Genomic DNA, 19,453 nt, shown 5'->3' on the forward strand with positions numbered 1-19,453 from the left:
GACTGTCTAACAAATGCGCAAGCCTTGTAAATGCCTACTAAGCACCATCTAGTCCAGTTAGACACTTTTATTAACATGTCTTGGTAATTGCTAATGGTTCTGGGAATTTGAGCCAAATGTTGTATCATTTGTTCTCTCAGCCATATGAAAGGACTTCTGAACTGTCTTCCTTCTTTTGCTCCCTTCTTACACCTCTAATACATTTAGCAAGCTGCTCATCTATTGAGACTGATCTGGATTGGTCCTTGACTGGCCATTGCCTTCTTTCTACCACCATGACTACAGTAATTTCCACCTGAGTTTTTCACAGATGATGAACAGAAAAATACAGGCATAACACAGCCTATGATTCTTTAGTTTTCCAAGTGCAATCTGTGATTCCATCACATATCTAGGTGCCAAATGTCATTTAGCATTCTTCAGAGTCTTGCATGGTCTCAAAGTCTCAAGGGAAGAGTGAAGCTACTAAAGTCTCAAGGGAAGAGTGAAGCTACAGGGCTCCAAAAAAAGCATAGAGAAACTTAAATGTGACTGCATTTCACATGATCAAAAATGCATAGAAAATATTCTCCGCTCTCTTTTAGCAAGACAGAAGCGTTTTGTTCCAGATTACAAAGCTGTAGGATGGACTTGATTTATTTCTTTAGACCTATCACTCTTACTGAATACTGAATATTGGCTGAATTAAGAAAAATGTTTGTGGTGGGGGGCTTTTTGCTTGCTTTGGTTTTTTTTAGATACTGAAAGACTATCATCTAGATTGCACTAAAAAGAGACTACACTTTCAGCAACAGGGGTGTCATATTTTTCTGATGACTTAAAAAAATTGTTGCTACCTTCCCTGGGGCAATGTGGAGCATAAAGGAAAATATGTGGGAATATTCCTATTCCTGCAATACTTCAGCAATTGCTTTCATAGAAAATCAGCTTCTTTGGTACATAGTTGTAATATATTTTGCTTTCAGAATTTTAGAAAGATAAAAAAAGTATTAGTTAGCCAAACAAGAATATTCAGTTCATTATCAGTTTAACTGAAAGGAAAATATTTCCTGAACTAGAGAAAATTCTTAGAAATAAATTCATTATTAATTTCCTTTAGAGCAAGCCTAACCTTGATACTTCAGTATTATTGAAAAGCAGTTACAATAAATTCATCATTTCAGCTGTTTGAAGGAGTATATGGAAAACTGTGACTCAACAAAATTTCTCCAACATATAGTCACCTTTTGGCTTCTGCACAAGGCTTGATAACATTCTCATGAATAGTTGATTAGGCTGTAGAGTGCAATGTCTGCATGCATAATTGAAGCTATACAGAAATAATTGATCTAATTACCAGTGCTCTGTAACATTATTCTGGGTAGAGACCTGTCCCACTGGCTGATGTCTGCCCTACAGCTTCCCCTCAAAGAGCATATGGGATATTCTGAAGGAATCCTTAACATTTTCAATTACTCCTTTGCCCTGCAAGGTCTCTTCTTGACTGCTGATAAACTGTGTTGAATATTCTCTAGTAACCAAACTCATCCTGGCTTCCACATCCAAGTAAATTATTGGAAGGCATCCAATCTATTGGGGCATATGGATTTTCTGTTTGGTATCCCTACACCCTCTCATCATGAATGGCGGAATGAACAGAAAATACTAAGAAAACGAACAGTTTTTAAAGAAGAAAAGGCCTCAACTCTTCCTCAACTCTTTAAATACTTTTACTTTAATCAAGTTAAAGTATTTGCAAAATACTTTGCCTGTCCTCTCTCATGGGACTATTGCCACAGGCTTTCTGTAAAGATTTTGAACATTCAGCTATCATAGTATATGGAATATGGGTAGAATGCAAGTGCTCAAAGGGGTGTCTTTGCAAAATCTCTGATTTCCACCTCTGTCAATGCTGACGTCTTGACACGTGGGCACAGTCCCAGTCTTTATTCAATACTGACTGCAGCAGCTTGCTCTGGATATTTTTAGGAGTCACACATCAGATGAATGTATGCATAAGCACGCACCAAAAGAAGAAAGTTATCAGGAACTGTCCGTGATAAGTGTGACCTGAGGATGAGGAAAAGGCTTCCCAACACTTCCAGTCTCAAATTCATGGGTTTGTGTACCTATAGTAACAGAGAGACAACCTACCCTAAAAAAAAAAACAGCGATAATAAATAAATACCAGACAGAAAGAGAGGTTATTGAAATAAGATTTTTTAACTACTAAGCACTGTAGGTGGTCCAAAAAACAGACAAGAATTTACCTTTTCAATAATAGAAGGAATTTGCTTCATATTATCTGATCAAATGTTCAGAGGAAAATTCTGAAAAGTTCCAAATTGAAAATTGCGTGGTCCAGCTTTCCAAAGAAATATATTAGAACACTGATAGCCCAGTTTCAGAAAGGAATGGTACAAAAGTGCTTGATTTTAAAATTATCAGCTTTATGTCAAGAATGACAAGCTAGAATTTCTTTTCAAGATACCAAAGCACTCATAACTGATGCAAACATAAAGGAATGCTTTGGGTATATGATTCCTATTTAAAATATCCTTGATTGATTTTATTGCAAACTGTCAACTTGTGGAAGTATCATTGACATCAGTTCAGAAATTTTCACTTAGCAAAATTAATGTGAATTTCCTTTCTAAAAGGATGAAATGCATCACTTTGGTGATACTCACGAACAGTGTGGAAGTGAGAAGAGTTTTGGTGCACCATGTCAAAACATCAATGAAATCATCTGTTGGCTGTATCCAGATAAATCCCATGGATAAATCCAGAAAATTCTGTATACCAAGGTAGAATTAATTGCAGTAAATCTCAGGTATGTTAATTGCTTAGAATTGTTTTCAGTTTGGGAAATTATTCTTAAAACAAGAAAATAAAAATGTTTTACTGCATAGGATTGTTTCTGTGAATAAGTTTGCTGATGTTTAATGAAATAAATAATTACTTAAGCAAAGACATGAAAAAACAGAGGCTTAGGAATGTGTGATAATATAAATCAAGTACATTTTAGGAAGTGAACTGTTTCTTTTATCTATTCTTGAAGTTCCTGAATTTAGGATTCAAGTGGTGCATCACTTCCCCCATAGTCTACCTCCACATAGAAGTTTAATAATACAATGGGATTTATAGTAAAGATAATTGGGACTTTATCAGCTTCAATATAAGTTCTTTATTTCCATACAAATATATTTTTATTTGTAATGGAGTATGTGGAACCTTAAACCTTTTAAGGGTAAAGGAGAAAATCATATGCTAGGTTAACATCCTGCAAAATAATATATTTTATAAAGGCTTAGAAAACATCCTAAACCCCTTTATCTTAGACAGGTTCCAGCTTGTACACCTGCCCCCACCTTATCTATAGACTTTTCTTTCTTTTTTTTTTTTTTTTCAAGTAGAACTTTCGCATTCTTTGCTGCTTTTGTAAAGTAGTTACAAATATAAGCTGTAAGTCCAGCCTTTCTGGGCACACGTGCCCAGGTGTAAAGCTCTGCTGTGGAGGAGGCTCTTTCAGGGCTCCGAGGAGTTACTGCTCGGTGTAGCACGAGAAGTGGGAAAGCACCATACACCTGAGTGGGTGGTGCATGCCGATAGTATAGACGGGAAAAGTTAATTCAGCAGAAATAAATGAGGCGCCAACTGTAAAGCATCAAACCATTTTAAAGTTTCCTACCTCCCTCCCGTCCCAAAGTTAACTTCGTATCAGGGAAGACGCCAGGTCTACCCTGCTGCTGGGCAAAACGGGAGATGTTGATTGCACCTTGCTCTGAAACTTCCCCGCTCTTTCAACACGAATCACTGAGTTGTCGTAAAGGGATGACGAGAGCCGCTGGCAACACGGGGAAGAAGACACTCGTGGGCTGCGACCCACCTTCAACCCCGCTTCCAGCCGCCGCCCCGCACTCCGGGCCGCAGCCCCGCGCCCCGGCACGGCCGCTCAGCACCGCGGAGCCGCTCCGCGCCCCCGCCGCGGGCAGCACCGCAGCCACAGGGCCGGGCGGGCAGCCGGCTCCTCTCCAGCTGTGCACACTGCAGACCGGCTGGTACCTACAGGAAGCTTGAGAAATCACTTCGGGGTTTTGCCAGCTTTTAAGGGTGGCCCCAAACACTTCTTGTAGATTTTCAAAAGAGTGTTATTGACAGTAATATTCCATTATTAGCAGCTTGGCTATTAATCCATCGGACTCTGCACTTCAGCTTCCTCATAAATAATCTCCCCTTCGTGTGGTTTGGGTTGAAGCTGAGAGTTTTGTCTACGGATATTTTTTACTTTAGTCTCGTTTTAACATGCAAGCACAAAGGAATATCGAGAATGCACACATTGCAGCATTCAAAAATTGTGCATAACTTGGACGCAATAGTGTAGGAAATACCGAAAATCTGCCCCTCGAAGGACCTCTCAAGAACTGAAGGAGCCTCTTCAGGGCCCGGGATCCTTCAGTCTTTTAGTGATGCAAAAGAGCTCCACTAGATTCCGTCACGCCTTTACAGGATAATCCATAAAAGTTGCTGTAAAGTCATCTTGTCCAGACCCACTACCTGCTAGTTGGATTCATAATCAGCACTGCAGCTCTGGGTAGAAAACTCAAAACTGTCATAAACTATCTTTCATTTAAACTTACATCTGCCATTTTCAAATGATGCTACAGAGAGATCCACCATTAGGAATGGCAGAAGGAAGTATGCAACACTGGAAGGTGAAGTTTTGCCACAATATTTACTCTCTTTCTTGTTTAAAGATGATAAAACCGAACACCTACAGACATCTATGCTTTCCATTGTATAGCATCCAGTGCTGTTGATTTTTATGTACTCAGCGAGAGTTTTCTCACAGTCTGGTGTTTGCATCTATTGACTTTGTAATCTATAGACAGACTCTTAATGAGCAGAAAAGACAAGAATCTCAGAGATAAAGCTTTGGAATAACAGTGGGCCTTTACAGCTTGTCAGTAGGAGAAAGCTCAAACATAAATATCTGATTTACAGAAGTAACACAACTTATTTTGATAGATTACATTGTTTCTGTTTCAAATTACTCTGTCAATCGAGAAGGAAGAGGTTAAGAGGTCATATTTTAAAAAAATGCTTGAAAGGGCTCTTTCAAGGGATTTTTCATAAATTTCTCCCCCATAATTAATTGCTTATTTGTGATATTGCAGAACCTCTACTTTGTCTGACAAACATGATGATTTTGTAAAATGTTGCTTTAGAAATCCCCTCAAACGGACAGGAACAGGACCAAAGCGCCTACACGTGGACTGCAATGTAGCGATTTGCACCACACAGTAGTTCCTGACATGTCTTTGTCACATCTTCATTTGAAGTTTGATCCTTTTTCCCTTGGGTGAGGCTGTGTTGCTGTTTTTGACCTGTTTCACTTGGAAATGGATCATGCAGAAAACGACATGGGCTTTTTAAGCAGAAGTGAGATCAAGACTGAGAATCATCTGTGTTGAAAATTTTTAGACCGGTGGTCAGCCAGCAAGAGATGGGGAAGGAGAAAGGTTAGGGTGCAAAATGTTGAAGCAAAGATCCCCTTGGCTACAGTGGGGTTTAACTTCATTCTTGAGTACCAACTCAACGCCTTGGGCCAGCCTATCTGCTGGAGACGGAGCCTTTCGTCTCTCCCGTGCCCTTTCCGTGTCACCGCCTCCGCGGTGGCACTCACGGCCGGGGAGGACACCCGGCGGGACACCCTCAGCACCCACGGGCATCCCGCCGCCCTCCCTGTCGCCCCCGGGGCTGGGGTGCGGAGAGCCCCGCTGAGCCCCCGCCCGTGCCGCGCCGCGGTTCGGAAGCCCGAGCGCAGGCGGGGCGCAGGGAGGGCACCGCGGCCCTCGGCGTGCGGCTCCTCCGGCGGCCTGGGCAGCGCCGGGTGCCGGCCCCCGGCACCTCCTGCTTCGGGCAGAGGCGATCGCGGGCCCATGGGCGGTTTTTCCCGGAGATGCGGCGCTGGAGGCCGTGGCGGGTCCCTCGTCCGCCCCGTCCAGCGCAGCGCGGGGAGGCGGCGGCGGCGCCGGCCCCGCGACACGACGGCGCTGAGTTTATCAGCAGCGTGTGACACGGGGAGCGTCCTCCACACGCGTGGGGCGGCGAGGAGCGGCTGCTTGGCCCCGGAGCTGGCCCTGCCCGCTGCGCCTTCGCTTTTCCAAGGGCTTGATTTCCCGGCAGCCGGCAACAGGAATAAATTACAAAGACGCACTTAATGTTAGTGACTCTTTAAATGGAATTTTTCATTCAAACTTTGTCATTAAAATAGAAAGGCCTTTTGGTTGTGACCATACAGGCATAATAAATTGTATATGTTTGCGATACTGAATGAATCTTGCCCATATGCTGCACTGCAAGGCTACATGAATGAAGCATTTACCAAATCAGGCCCACCACATTAAACAGAAAAACAATCTTTATTCATGGTAACTTATCAGTTTCAATTAATCAACCTCAACAATAGAAATTCTGATGTGTTCAAGCAACTTGAAAGCAATAGGTCATCTCCAGGGCAGCCATGTTGTGTCTTTGTGCCTATGGCTTCAAACAAAGCAACATCTCCAATAAATGTACATCCCCACACACAGATGTGTGACTATATCTGTATAAACATCCAGGAGCACTGAAAGCCCTGGTGTACACGTACGGTTGTACGTAGAAGTGTTTAGCTTTTTGTCATACAAAAAGTAATTGTTTTCCAGTTTTTTTGGGTTTTTTTTCTTTTTTTTTTTTTTCTTTTTTTTTTTTTTTTTTTTGGAGCTCCACAAGTTTAAACAAAAGAAAAGAAATTTCCATTGGATGACCATCCTTTCAGTTTCTCTGCTGCTATGTGAATAGCATTGTGCAAACCATTCCAATGGTATTGAAAAGGGGTAACCATTGGTTTGATTTGGTTACACGGTTTCCTAAAGAGCTCCCTCCCACTGCCTTAGGGTCTGTGAAAGGTCTGTGACCTGTTTAGAACTGCCAAGTGAAATGTCATGTCGCCCCTCCCAAATGGGAGTATCTGCATTCATTTGATCAGTATAAAAAATGATTGGGGATGGCGAGATCAGGGCTTTTGAATTGCAATTTATAGCAGTTTACAAAAATGCACATTGTTGGAAAAGAAAACATGGAAGTGTTTCTTTCTAAATTGCATTACCTGTGAAATGTCATTAGTCTTTTTAGGATATTGCATCCTATTTTTTATGATCTCAGAGAGAGATTTAAATGAAAAAGTTGACTGTTTGCTTAAGATACGAAGACATAGCGCACTACCTACAGCACCTGCTAAGTTTTGCCATCAGCTGCTGGAGGAAATGTTTCCCCATTCCTCTCCAGCTTGCGTCCATAGTTCTGCTCTCATCACTTGGTGGCACCGCGTATTTCATGAGATCTTGTCATTTTAGTGCAATGACACGAGCTCCTGCTTTCTGGGAGGGTGGTTTGTTCATGTCCAGGGCTCAGCGTCCTCCTACCTCCCGCCGAGCGCTTTGACCACCGCCGCCTTGTCTGGAGACGTCTCCGCCGAACGCTTAATTTGTTCCTTTTGCGATTGCCCGCACCTGAAAAGAAACAAAACCAAAGCAAACGAAAAAAACCAGCAACGAAAAACGAAGGATCGGTTGCACTGATTTAAAACTATCCTTCCTTCAATGTCGTCTCTAGCGGCATGCTCCCTGGGGGCTGCGCCCTTAATGCGCCCAGTCCGGTGTTTGGGGGCGCGGGGAGCGCGGGTCCGGGGGAGCGCCGTGGCCTGGGGCTGGGCACCTTCCCTTCCCCGCTCCGTGCCTGTCATAGGCCCCATACGCTCAGCACTGCTTGGGGAATGTCAGCGCTGCTGGTCACCGGGGGCACAGAAGGGACCAGACGAGGGGCAGTGGCGGGGCTGCTCTGCGAGTGGTGCGGGACAGGGAAAGGTGCGGGGGAGAGAATCGCAGGGAGACACGTCTGTTCCAGAGGCAAAAGCGAAGGGTGAAGGGGCTCCGGCTCTGCCCGGGACGGCGGGTGCCCTCGAGTGTGCTCAAGCCAGACCCCGAGGGCGGGGGCGGGCAGGGATGCTGGCTGCAGGGCCGACAAACGGGACAGGGAGCCGAAGGCTGCTGCAGGTGCCGAGTCGGAGGGTGAAGCTCTCCCTCATGACCTCTATTCCTCACCTTGCAGGTGCTCTGCTGCCAGCAGCGCAGGGGGTGGCGGTTTGTTCTGAAAAGAGCACGCCGCCCTCCGGGCCAGCTCACCGCAGCCTCGGCCAGCGGCCGGGTCACCCTGGGACTCCTCTTCCCTCGCCCAGACCGACCTAAACGCTGCTCGCCTAAAGGTGATACCTCAGGTGATACCTCAGCACCACTGAGAGCCTTGGAGCGGCACCGCCGGGACGCGACGTTGCCGTGAGGTGAGAACCCCTGGCAGGTCCTCGCGGGCACAGAGTCCTGCGAGGGCAGAGTGTGTCCCTGTGTCTTCTTGGGCTGATCCGGATCCCGGGACGAGGGGAGATGGAGAGTCCTCGCTGACGCCATGCAAAAGCTGGACTCAAGTTCTGCAACCAAGCAAGTGGTCACGGCACCAAGCCTGCCAGAGTTCAAGAAGGGTTTGACAATGGTCTCAGGCACATGATGTGATTTTTGGGGTTACCCTGTTCAGAGGCAGGAGTTGGACTTCTATGACCTTTGTGGGTCCCTTCCAATACAGTATTTTCTATGTTTCTATGACCGTGTTCGCTGGGTCCGGCACAGATGCTCTTTGTAGCTGTTACCCAAGGCTGAAACGTTAAAACAGGACAGATAAATTATTAGGAGTAAAAGCCTTGAGCAGCTTAATTGGGAAAAGCAGTCCTGGTTCCAACCAATGTCCGTACAATTGCACACTGCAGTCCACCATTATTCGAGCTTCATCTACTATGCACTATATACCACCGTCTCCAAAGGATTGTTGCCCTAGAAACTTGTTTTAAATCTCCAGCTATATATCAACACCTTGTTTTAGCAGTCCTTGGCTGAATTACAGTTACACAGTTTGGCGCTTCTTTCAAATTTCCTCCCATCAGTTTGGCCAAAGAAAGGAATTTTTCTCCTTTAGAAATGAATTGGCTTAATTAGTAAGTAGATTAATGGCAATTGCTGGTGAGTTGGTTTCCAGCAGAGTTTCACCAGAGAGGGTTAATCGGAGTCAGGTCTGGAATCTTTCCCAGAACTGGCTGCCAGCCATTTCCGTCAACCAATCAACCCCGTAAACAAACGCGCCATCCGCTGAAATAGAGTTTATTTCTTACTGTCATCCCGCTGGAGTAATTTCCCTAAACAGCCACCACCTCGCCATGGGTTTGAAATGGATCGCCCTGAACTCGGGGCTTCTAATTTTCAGGGATTTCCCCAAATCTTTGAAGCGTTTATACGGCGAAAAAAGATTTTTTTGTGCGTATCGGCATTCAATAAACAAGTAACCTGCTTTCAACAGCCTCCGGCTGAGAATTTTCCCTTCTAAGAAGCTTATAATTCGAGGCAAAACCAGTTAACATAACAGAGCGATTCAAAACTCTTTTCCAAAGCCACTGTCTCAAAGGTGGGGCAAGCAAGAAAAACATCAGCATTGACTTTGACATCTTTTTCAGTCTTTCCACTTATTTTTTTTTTCTATACCGATAAAACGTATTCATACTTCGACTTGCAGCTGCATTAGTCTTCCAAAAAAAAAAAAAAAAAAAAAAAAAAAAAAAAAAATCCCTGCTGAGAAATGCATATAATAGGAAAAACAGATCGGCTGGACAGCAGTGTAATTAATGCCAGAAAGGGCTGAGGCCGGTTTCATAGTTTGTCTTTTGAGGATATCAAGACGAGACCTGGTGAAAAATGACGCATGCTTTAACATTTCAGAAAGCTGGCAACTAGCAGCGCTCGCCCCCCCCCTCCACCCCTCCTTTTTTTTTTAACTTTATGCCTCTGAACAAAGGGGTCGGCAGAACTAGCTAGGTTGTAATGAGTTCTGTGTCCCTAGCACATTAAGTGCATCATGGAAACATATTGTATCGAAATAGTTTGGAGGAGAATACTGGGGATGAAAGAGAAAGGGTGCTTTGATCAGCTCCCTGGGGTCCTGAGTGCGCGCAGACCGACTTGCAAGGACTTATTCAGCTCCAGCGAGACACACTTACAACGCCATTCAAAGAAATTTGCATATCTGTAATTTATCACATTTGTCCCCAACATTTTTGCAAGGTAAATAAAAGTTGGCTGAATGAAAAATATCAATCATCATAGGGCGAGGGAGAGAGGGAGCCGGGAGCAGGGCGAAGTGTTTGTTTAACCAGACTCCGTTTGGAAAACTTTTGCTGAACGCGAGGTAAAACCGACCCCAAAGCGTTTTGCAGTTTATTTCAAGGCGGTGACCGCGCTTGTGACCGCAACCGGAGCTCCGCGCCCCGGCCCAGCCCAGCACGGCCCGGCTGGACTCGGCCCGGACGCCCAGAGCCCGGAGCTCCGGCATTCCGCGCCACCACCACCCCCCCTCGCGCAGCGCCGAGCAGCACCCCAGGCCCTCGGACCGCGCCTCGGCCCCGCAGGTCCCCGGAGAAAGGGCTGGCAAAGGGGAAACGGGGGAGGTAGAAATAGAACGTCGAAAAGGGCCCCCGCGAGGGCCTTGTTCAGCTTCAGCCGGCGGCGACCGCGCTGCCACCGGCATCTTCAACTTGACCTTGGCGAGGGGTCCGCGCCTTCGCCTCATCTGTCACCCGCGCCCAGTGACAGTGATGCATTTCACGCATTGTCGGGGCAGGGCACGGGGAGAGCCGTCGGGGACGGGACAGGCTGGCTGCGGAGCGGGTGCGCTGTGTCCGGGCGGTGGCAGGGAACAAAAGTTATAGCGAGACGTCTGTGCGGCTAATTCCGTCAAAGGCGCGTCCCGGTCCCCCCCGCGGGAAGGTCAGTGTCGCGGGCTGCGCTCCGCCGAGGGGGGGCCACAGTGCTCCACACATCCCCGAGCCCGTGCTCCCCACGCCGGCGGGCACGATCGGTCCAGACACGTCCCGAAGGCACCGTGTTTTCCCCCATTTCCCAAAACAGTCATTCCGAGCCCACCGGCGGCGGTCAGGCACGAGAGAGGCTCTCCGAGCCGCGTTAAGACTACAAAGGCTCTCCTCACTCGCTCCAGCGCGCCTCGAGCAGCATCTCGGTTCAGCGGCAAGGGGCAGCTCCCCGTGGTATCGCCCGAGTGGGGGTCGGAGCCGTCGGGGGTCCCCACCTCGCCCGAGGCCATCGCCGCCCACCATCCGCTGGGGAGCCGTCCGCCCGGGTCCGCGCCGTGGCTCTTGCCCGGGACATCCTTCGGCCCACGGCCGGAGCGCGGGAGGCTGGGGCGGTGAGCGGCCGCTCTGAATAGGTCCCGGCCCGCGGTGAACTTGGGGGCCTGTGCAGCCGTCGGGGCACTCGGCGGAGGTATTTCCCAGAACGGGAAGCCGCCTTCATCCGCCCGGGGGGTGAGGAGCTCCTCCGCTGAGGAGTCCCCTCCCCCCGGTCCTCTCACCGCGCCCCGGGACGGCAGAGGGCTCGCGGCCCCGTCAGGGCGCGGGGCGCTGGCGGCGGATGCTCCCGCCCGTGCGACCCCGCCGCGTTGCCAATCCTCGGGGAGCAGACAGCCTCCGCCCGGCAGGGCCGGAGGCTCGGGACGCGCCGTTCCAACTGGAAATCCCGGGGCAGCGAAGATCAGGGGGACAGGGGCGGCCACGGTCTGTCCGGGTGGGGCCGGACAAGGCCGGGAAGAGCCTCTTGGCGCCCCGGTGCTGTCCTGCGGGGCGCCATAGCGGGACTGACACGGCGGGGCGGGCCGCCCCTGCCTTCTCCAAGCCGCTCGGCGTTCCGGGTTGCGCAGAGCAGGTGCACGGGAAAAGCGGGGCTCCGCGCCGATCCGGGGCGGCAGGCGGAAGCTGGGGACGTGGGGACCGGGGAGGGCAGGGGGTGGGCGCTCCCATGGGTACCCCGGGTGGCGGCTCCCGGCCGCCCGGTCGGGTATTGCGCCCGCAGACGCAAAGTGGAGCGCTGCCTTCGGAGCCGGCGCCTCCGCCCCAGGGGCCGCCCGGGGGGAGCCCCGCTTCTTCCGGCGTGGCCGCCGCCAGACGTGGCCCCGCGGCGCGACGCGACGGCTCCTCGCGGGGCACCCCCCGGGGCCGCCCCCGGCGCGACCACCGCACAGGGGCGGCGCCGCCCTCGCCCGCGGGGGCTCTCGGCAGACGGGCCCCCTCTTGGAGACCTCCATGCGCAACGCGGACCGGCGGGCGGGAGAGCCCCGCTGCCGCCGCCCGCTGCCGCTCGCCGGAGCCCCGACGGCGGCGGGTCCGCACCGGGGGCTGCGGCTGGGAGCCGCCCCCGGCCCGGGGCCGCCCCGCCCGCCCCCTCCCGCCCGCGGCGGCGGCGCGGGGAGCGGCGGGGCGCACGTGCGCCCGCGCGGGGTCCGGCCCGCGGCGAGGCGCGCGGCGGCGCGGGGCGCGGGGGCGGCGCGGGGCCGGGGCGGCCGCGCGAGGGGAGCGGCGCGGGGGGCGCGCGGCGGCGCGGGGGGCACCGACACCCCCGCGAGCCCGCCGGGACCGGCCCCGGGCGCGGCGGCGGCGGCGCGCTCGTCCCCGCCGGGCGGTCTCCGGAGAGGCCAGCGGCGGCCGGACGCGCCTTGCCTGCAGCCGGAGCCATTCATCCCCCGCCCCTTTGTTCGCCCTGAGAGTAACGCTGTGAATTAAAAGAAATGACAATATTTCGTATCTGCTCGCCCGGCCAGGAGAAGGGCCCTTGAGCCTGGCAAAAATCAGGCGGATCATTCATCGTGCCACCCCGCACCTGTGGGCTTGGCATTGAAAACCCCGCGGACCTCTTCCTATTCAACCTAATTATTCCCCTAAGGCGCACAATGGTTGAAATGGAGCAGGTTGGAGTCTGTTTATTGGTCGTAAATGTTTTTCTGAAGATCTTCTGAATCTCATTGTTAGCTCGTTGTTTGAGGCTGCCCTCTTTCTTTCAGACGAGAGTAGCCTTGGACTTTTCAATTTTCAATCGTAACATCTGCTTAATCGTACGGATCAAAATATGGAGACACAAAACATATGTAATGGTTGATTTGTTAAATCCTGGTAATGAGTTATTAACAAGGGAAAACAATAGGGCAGGATGGTGAGAGCCTTATGGTAACAGAGTCACTTTATGCAACGCCTGACGTTTCCCTTCTTGATAAATGGAACTAAGGTCTGAGCGCCAGGTGATAGCAAGAAAATCAATGTCTTTAGGGGCCGGCACCGAGACTTTTTTTCTATGTGAAAAATTAGGAGACATAAAATTTAATTGGCTGATCAGGGGAAAGCAGTGGTCTTAAGTTTAATTGCCAGTAGGCTTAGCGAGGGAGACAAAACAAGATTTGGGCCTGTTTGTTTGCTTGCATCCCAGCGCCTAGTCCAAGTGTATCGTTGAAAATGTGTTTTATTATAACACATGTCATGCTTTACAGTTCCCATATTGTGTAAAGACAATAGTTAATGGTACATTAAAGACAAGCAAACCATGCCAACACGTCTTGGACACATTGTAAGGGCCTCTCTCTTTGCTCGCTTTAGGCAGCTGCAGTCCAGGACCCAGAAGCACAAAAAGAACAAGTTTGAAATACCAGGTGCATCCGAGAGAACCACGACAGGGATTGATATGTTATAGCCCAGGACATGAACCTAGCAATAAAGATATCATTGCGATTGTTTGCGGCTTCCACGCCATGTAAAGCCGGAGGCGCCGGAGCAGGCTGCTTTCTGGCAGCGGAGGCTTTGCCTCCCCGGGCTCCCCCGGCGCCCTCCGCCAAACCCGAGCACCTGTTGGCCAGACCCCGGCCCCGTCGTGGGAATCGCCTCCCGCCCACGCTTCCAGGTCTCGGCAGCGCGGTTTGTTGTGGAGTTATTTAGGACCATTCCCACCGGCTGCGGGATGCTTTGGAAAGCGGGAGGTTTACCAGGGGACACTCAACTGGTGTTTGTTCGACCTCGCAGCTGGTATTCGGTGCCAGCGAGAGATGCGTGAATGAAAGAGGGATGAGATCCCGGGCTCGGGAGGCTTCACGCCCCGCGCCTCGCAGGGCGCTCACCCGACTGCCGGCAGATGAGAGGCCCTGGGAACCGCGGCGGGACGGGTTCACAGTGCCCACGGCAGCCCCTGCCTGCGCACAGCTCTGCCGAGAAGTCACGCACGCCTTCCCATCTCTTTGCTGGCTGTGCAGCCGAGCGGTCTGATGCTTCCCTTCCTTTGGATGGGGGGGGGGGGCTTTTTATTTTTTGGGTTTTGTTTGTTTCGGGCTGGGGTTTTTTTGGTTGTTGTTGGGGTTTAGGGTTTAGGTTTTCTGGTTTGGTTTGGGTTTTTTTAATGGAGGATTGTCGGTTTCGGTAATTAAGTTGTCTTTACACCTGGGGCATCACGAGTGATGCTGGTTCCGGAAGCACAGCATCAGCCCGCACACCTAGAATCTGCACCTCCCTGCTGTGAGACTGCGGGAAGCAAACTGCCTGCAAGTGCCTCTAACACTCCCTCCTACCCCAAGCGGGGCTGGGGATTTACCCCCCCTTTTGTTCTCTCCTACCCTGCTTTCCAGCTCCCGTGAGGCTGCGGGGAGCGGCGGAGGGAGGCGGGACGGTTCCGGCGCTCGGATGGGACTCCCCCGCCCCCCCGGGGCGCCGTCGGGGCAGTGAGGGCGCGGAGGGGTGGCCCCACGGGAGCCGGTGAGGGTTTTCAGGAGGACAGCGGGGGCTCTGGGAGCGGGTCAGGGAGGCGGGGAGCCACTGCCCACGGGGCCTCGGGGGGCAGCGCTAGAGGGTGCAGCTCACGGCCACGGGGAGGAGGGAGCAGGCAGCTGGGAACTGGGTTTGCGTGGCTGTCAGTCACGCCTTCCCCACGCTGGTCCGTAACGCGCCGAGCCGTGTTCCCCACCAGCAAACCCCCCAAAGCTGCAGCAAAAGCTGCGAGCCGGCGTTGCGTGAGCCGCCGGGTCCCTCTGGGACGGGGGACCTGCACAGGCGGTTCCCTCCTGCCCTGTGCGGCGGATTTTGTCGCAGGAGCGCGACGCTGGGGTGAATGGATGATGAGTCAGTCAAAAGGAGCTGTCAGTCTCTTTGAAGATTGCGTTTAAAGGGACTTGCCAAGTCAAGACGGGAGAGTGACAAGATAGAGACCCTGGTGCTTTACATGCGAAGGCCGGCTCTTCCGCTTCATCTGCACCATACTAAAGGATGTGTTGAAGCATTGAATCACAAAAAAGTGGCACGCCAAAGAAAAGGTGCCACATAACAATGATTGTAGTGTTTTAATTGTGGGGGATCGCATCACCAAAGCCAATTGAGACGAACGAGGCTATACACAGAAGGAAACGGTACAACACTTCCATAACTTATAATTAAACTGAAGTCTGACTAACATTTGACTTTCTAATGAGTGTAATGAGATTACATGCCTGATGGAAGCATTTGTGAAAAAGCGACTTTCTGTGTTTAATGAGGTCCTAATACAGGACAAGATCGAATTATAGGTCGGCTCTTTTTCTCTCAAAGAGCCCCGTTTAAGTTCAATGACACCGGTACCGCCCGCCTGCCGCCGACGGGGCGAGGCTTGCGGCTGGTCAGCTCCGCCGCAGCCCAGAATCGCACGAAAAGTGAGCAAATAAATAAGCAATGAAGCCCCCGGCCCGGCGTGTTTGTGTGTGTAAGTAGCTCCTCTAATTGCTATTGGAATAGATCCATGCCATCCGCGCTAGGGAACTAAATGTGTTTAACTAGGTTAATGCAATTAGCATGCACGCAACATATTGCTCCCACTTCGAGGCACTTAAAAAAAAAAAAAAAAAGGAAGGAGAAGGAGAGATGTACAGTATATGATGAGTTATAATTATACCTTGGCTCACCCGGGCCGTTCCCATCCGCCTGGGCACCGCGCGGGGACAGCTCTGCTCCGGCCGCGGGCCGGGCTGGGCATCTGGGACTCTGCCGGGGGCTGAGCCGTCGGGGCTGAGCCGCGGGTGCCACGGGAAAATCAGCACCTGCGGCATCGAGCCGAGCCCCCCGCTCCAGCCCGGGGCCGCCCCCCCGCTCCCGCCGGGAGGACTTGCAGCCCCCGGCCCGACCGGCCCCTGCCGCCCCCACCCCTCGCCCCCGGGCAGGTGCAGCCCAGCCGTCCCTTCCGCAGCCGGGCACGCTGAGCTGGGGCTACCAGAGCGCTTCTACCACCAGTTGCACGATGGCTTCTCAATCCACGTAACCGCCCACCCCCCCCCACCGCCCCCAGGGGCAGCCCCAGGGCGAGGAGCGCGGGGGCTGTTTCCAAGGCGCGGCCGGTGGGAGAACTGCGGAAGGCTAGGGGCAGCCGGTAGAGCCCCAAGCCTGTCCGCTCCCCAGCCTTGTCCTTCCCTCCCCGGCAACTTTCAGGAACAGCTCTGTGTGGCTGTGGATAGCGCGCCCATTCCCACGGCGGCGCGGTTGGGGGTACAAGGCGGGGGACACACACCCTCGCAAGGTTTGTGTTTGGGGGCTCGGATCTTCCAGCTGGAAACCACAAGCAGTGCTCAGACACTGAAAGGAAGGGACCTTCTAGAGATAGACAAAGACATCAGTTGGAAGCACTTCAGGAGAGGACGTCAAAAGGGGTGGAGAGAAGGCGAAAGTGTGTCCCCGCCCGTCCCCGTTCCCCCCCCCCCGGCGCTATAAACGCAGCCCGAGCCGGCGATGGGGCAGAGTGGGGCCAGCATCTGAGCTGAGGGTGCCACTGAGTCTAGGGGCTCACTCCGCCTGGAGACCGGTCCAGGCGTTCTTGCAAGGCTTCCTCGGGATGTGGCGGGGCTCTCGGAAGCCGCTTCCCACAAATATACTGCTCTACAACGTACAGTTCGGGTTTATTATTAACAAACACAAGGAGAATCCACGTGCGGCAATAAATTATTTTCACAGGTTCTGACATATTTCCCCCATTAAAAAAAAAAAAAAAAAAAAAAAAGGTGCTGGTGGAATAAACCTATTGCATATATTTTTAAAAAATCAAGATAAATTATATAAATTATATATTCAAAACAGACGATTCTACCTCATTATCACTACTCCGTAATAAATAGATAAATAAATTTGATTGCCCTTAGAGTCTGAATCTTAAATTACATTTACAATATAGGTCTCTACATACAGCATGTACAGAGCGGGCGGGGGCTGGGACCACCCGCGCGGCGCCTCACGCCACGTAGTCGAAGGGGGGTTCGTTCTCTATGTCGTTGACGGAGGGTTTGTTGTTCACCTTCCGCGGGTCCTCGGGGGTCCACACTTTGGCTGTCCGGATGATGTTTTGTTCCTTGAGCTGCTTTTCATCAGTCCACGACAGCGAGTGACCGGCCAGAGGGGGGAGTCCGTAGTCGGGGTCGCTTGGAGAGGGAGATCCTGGAGGGCAGGAGGGAAAAGGAAAGGCAGGGGGTTATTGCTGGGGCCGGCATTCCTGCGGAGCGCGGTGCCGGGCCGCGCCGGGCCGTACCGGCCCGCCACTTACTTGTGCCGCGGTGGCAGATGATGATTTTCTTGGGCTGGCTGGGGCTCTCGCTGCTGGCGCTGCGCAGCGGCAGGTCGGACTGCACCAGTTCGCTGAGGAAGTTGATGTAGCCGATGGCCAGGCGCAGCGTGTCCACCTTGGAGAGGCGCTTCTCGTAGGGCAAAGTGGGGATGTGCGAGCGCAGCCCCTCGAAGGCGTCGTTGATGGACTGCATCCGCCGCCGCTCCCGCACGTTGGCGGCCTGACGGAGCTGCTGCAGCTCCGCCTCGGAGCGCACCCGCCGCCGCCGCTTGGCCGAGCCCAGCGCCTGGAGCCGCCCCCCGGGGGACAGTACCGCGGCCGCCGCCCCGCAGCATTCGTAGGCGAAGCCGGGCGAGGCGGGAGACGGCGGGAAGGCGGCGGTCGGCGCCGGGCAGCGGTAGCCGCCCTCGGGGTCGCCGCCGTCGCGGTAGTACTCCTGCAGCTGCCGGCTGAGGAAATCCACGTCCGGCTCCAGCAGCCCGTCCGCGGCCAGCACGTCCCGCGGAGGCGGCTCGGAGAAAAAGTCCTCCTCGTCGAAGTAGGGGGGCGAGGAGAAGGAGTCCAGCCCCCCGGGGAAGTGCTCCAGCAGCATAGTCTCCATGCTGCTCCCGGACCCGGCGCGGACGGGACGGGGCAGGGGGGCAGCCCCGCCGGGACGCGCCCGCAGCCGCTGTCGCCGGCTCGCTGGCCGAGCCGCCCCGGCGGTGGCGGGGCCGCCGCCCCCGCCCTGCCCTGCCCTGCCCTGCCCGCCGCTGTGTGGCGGGAGGCCGGGCCTCGCCGCCGCTCTCCGGGGAGGGGCCGGAGCCGCTGGCGCCGCGGGCCGGCACGCGAGGGGTCTTATAACGACATCCCCGGGCGCGTGCCGCCGGCCGCCGCCGCCAGCCAATCAGAGCGCGCCGGGGGGGCCGGGCCGCCCGCCGGGGGACACCGCGCGCGGGCGGGGGGCGGCGCCGCCGCACCGGGGCGGGGGGAGCGGGCGGGACCCGACGGAGCCCCCGCCCGGCACCGCCCGGCCCCGCCGCGGCCGCTCGCAACGGCGGGCCCCGCACGTCGGGCGAGGGGCCCCCGACCGCCTCGGCGCCTCTCCTCACGAGCCGCTACCGAAACGCACCTCTTGGCTTTGACGCAGCCTCCCTCTCGGCGCCGGGAAGCGTCACCCCTGCGCATCTTACCCCCGTTTTTTTTTTTCTTTTCTCGCTCCCCCGGGACTGCCAGTCCCCGCCGCCAGCAGAGCCGCTGTCAGAGCGGGCATAGGGGGAATCGATGGCGCGGATTTTTCATGGCGTTCGAACTGAAGACAATTCTATCGCAACATCAAAATACATCACGTCAGCTCTTGAGCCCGGCCGTGCATCGATTTTGACCTCATCGGGCCCCGTTGCGTTCTCCCTTTTCCCACTCCCATTGCTACTCTCCGGACAGGCTCGCTCGGCGGAGGCTCTGTTAATAATTCCCTAACAGACTCTCACTGATTAAAGCCTTAAAAATTCTCACTAGAGTGAAATGGATTACCCGCCAGATTAGGAGAGGATTATCTCTGTCATTAGCGCTGCAATAGTTTGTCCGGCAGAGTCTGTCGAGGTTTATCGAAAGTGACTTTCCAGCGTGCCACCAGCGCGGGCAGAGATCAAACTCTTCGTGGAAGCGTACCCGGGTCTATCAGCACAGCAAGACAGGGCCAGCTCCGGGTAGGTAATAAATGACTGGACTTCAAAGCCGCTGACATCGCCGTGATAAGGGCAGGGAAACGCGTGAGTCACGGGAGGGAACAAAGAGCTTTGCAAGAACCACTTCTTAGAAAGTCCCGCCTGCAGACGGTCCACGCGAAAAAAACGAGAAGGGAAGGCGGAGACCTCTGCGCGAAGTCAGGAAAGCGCCCACGCGTGGCCGTGGGACTGCTCCCACCGTCCTGGAAAGGGGAAACTAAGGAACGTCCCGTT

The 19,453-nt window shown here is 53.3% G+C and overlaps 1 protein-coding gene across 1 annotated transcript; it reads right to left on the reverse strand.

The window, feature by feature from the left end:
* Window positions 1–17,096: 17,096 nt before the first annotated feature.
* On the reverse strand, window positions 17,097–18,190 carry PTF1A (pancreas associated transcription factor 1a). The gene is made up of 2 exons (XM_053985517.1): window positions 17,493–18,190; window positions 17,097–17,386 (listed from the first exon to the last, which is right to left on the reverse strand). Exons 1-2 carry the CDS (start codon window positions 18,112–18,114, stop codon window positions 17,184–17,186), a joined length of 825 nt encoding a protein of 274 aa, XP_053841492.1. The 5' UTR covers window positions 18,115–18,190; the 3' UTR covers window positions 17,097–17,183.
* Between the last annotated feature and the right edge of the window lie 1,263 nt (window positions 18,191–19,453).

Source organism: Vidua macroura, chromosome 1 (assembly GCF_024509145.1).
Source record: "Vidua macroura isolate BioBank_ID:100142 chromosome 1, ASM2450914v1, whole genome shotgun sequence".
In the NCBI taxonomy this organism is placed as follows: Eukaryota; Metazoa; Chordata; class Aves; order Passeriformes; family Viduidae; genus Vidua; species Vidua macroura.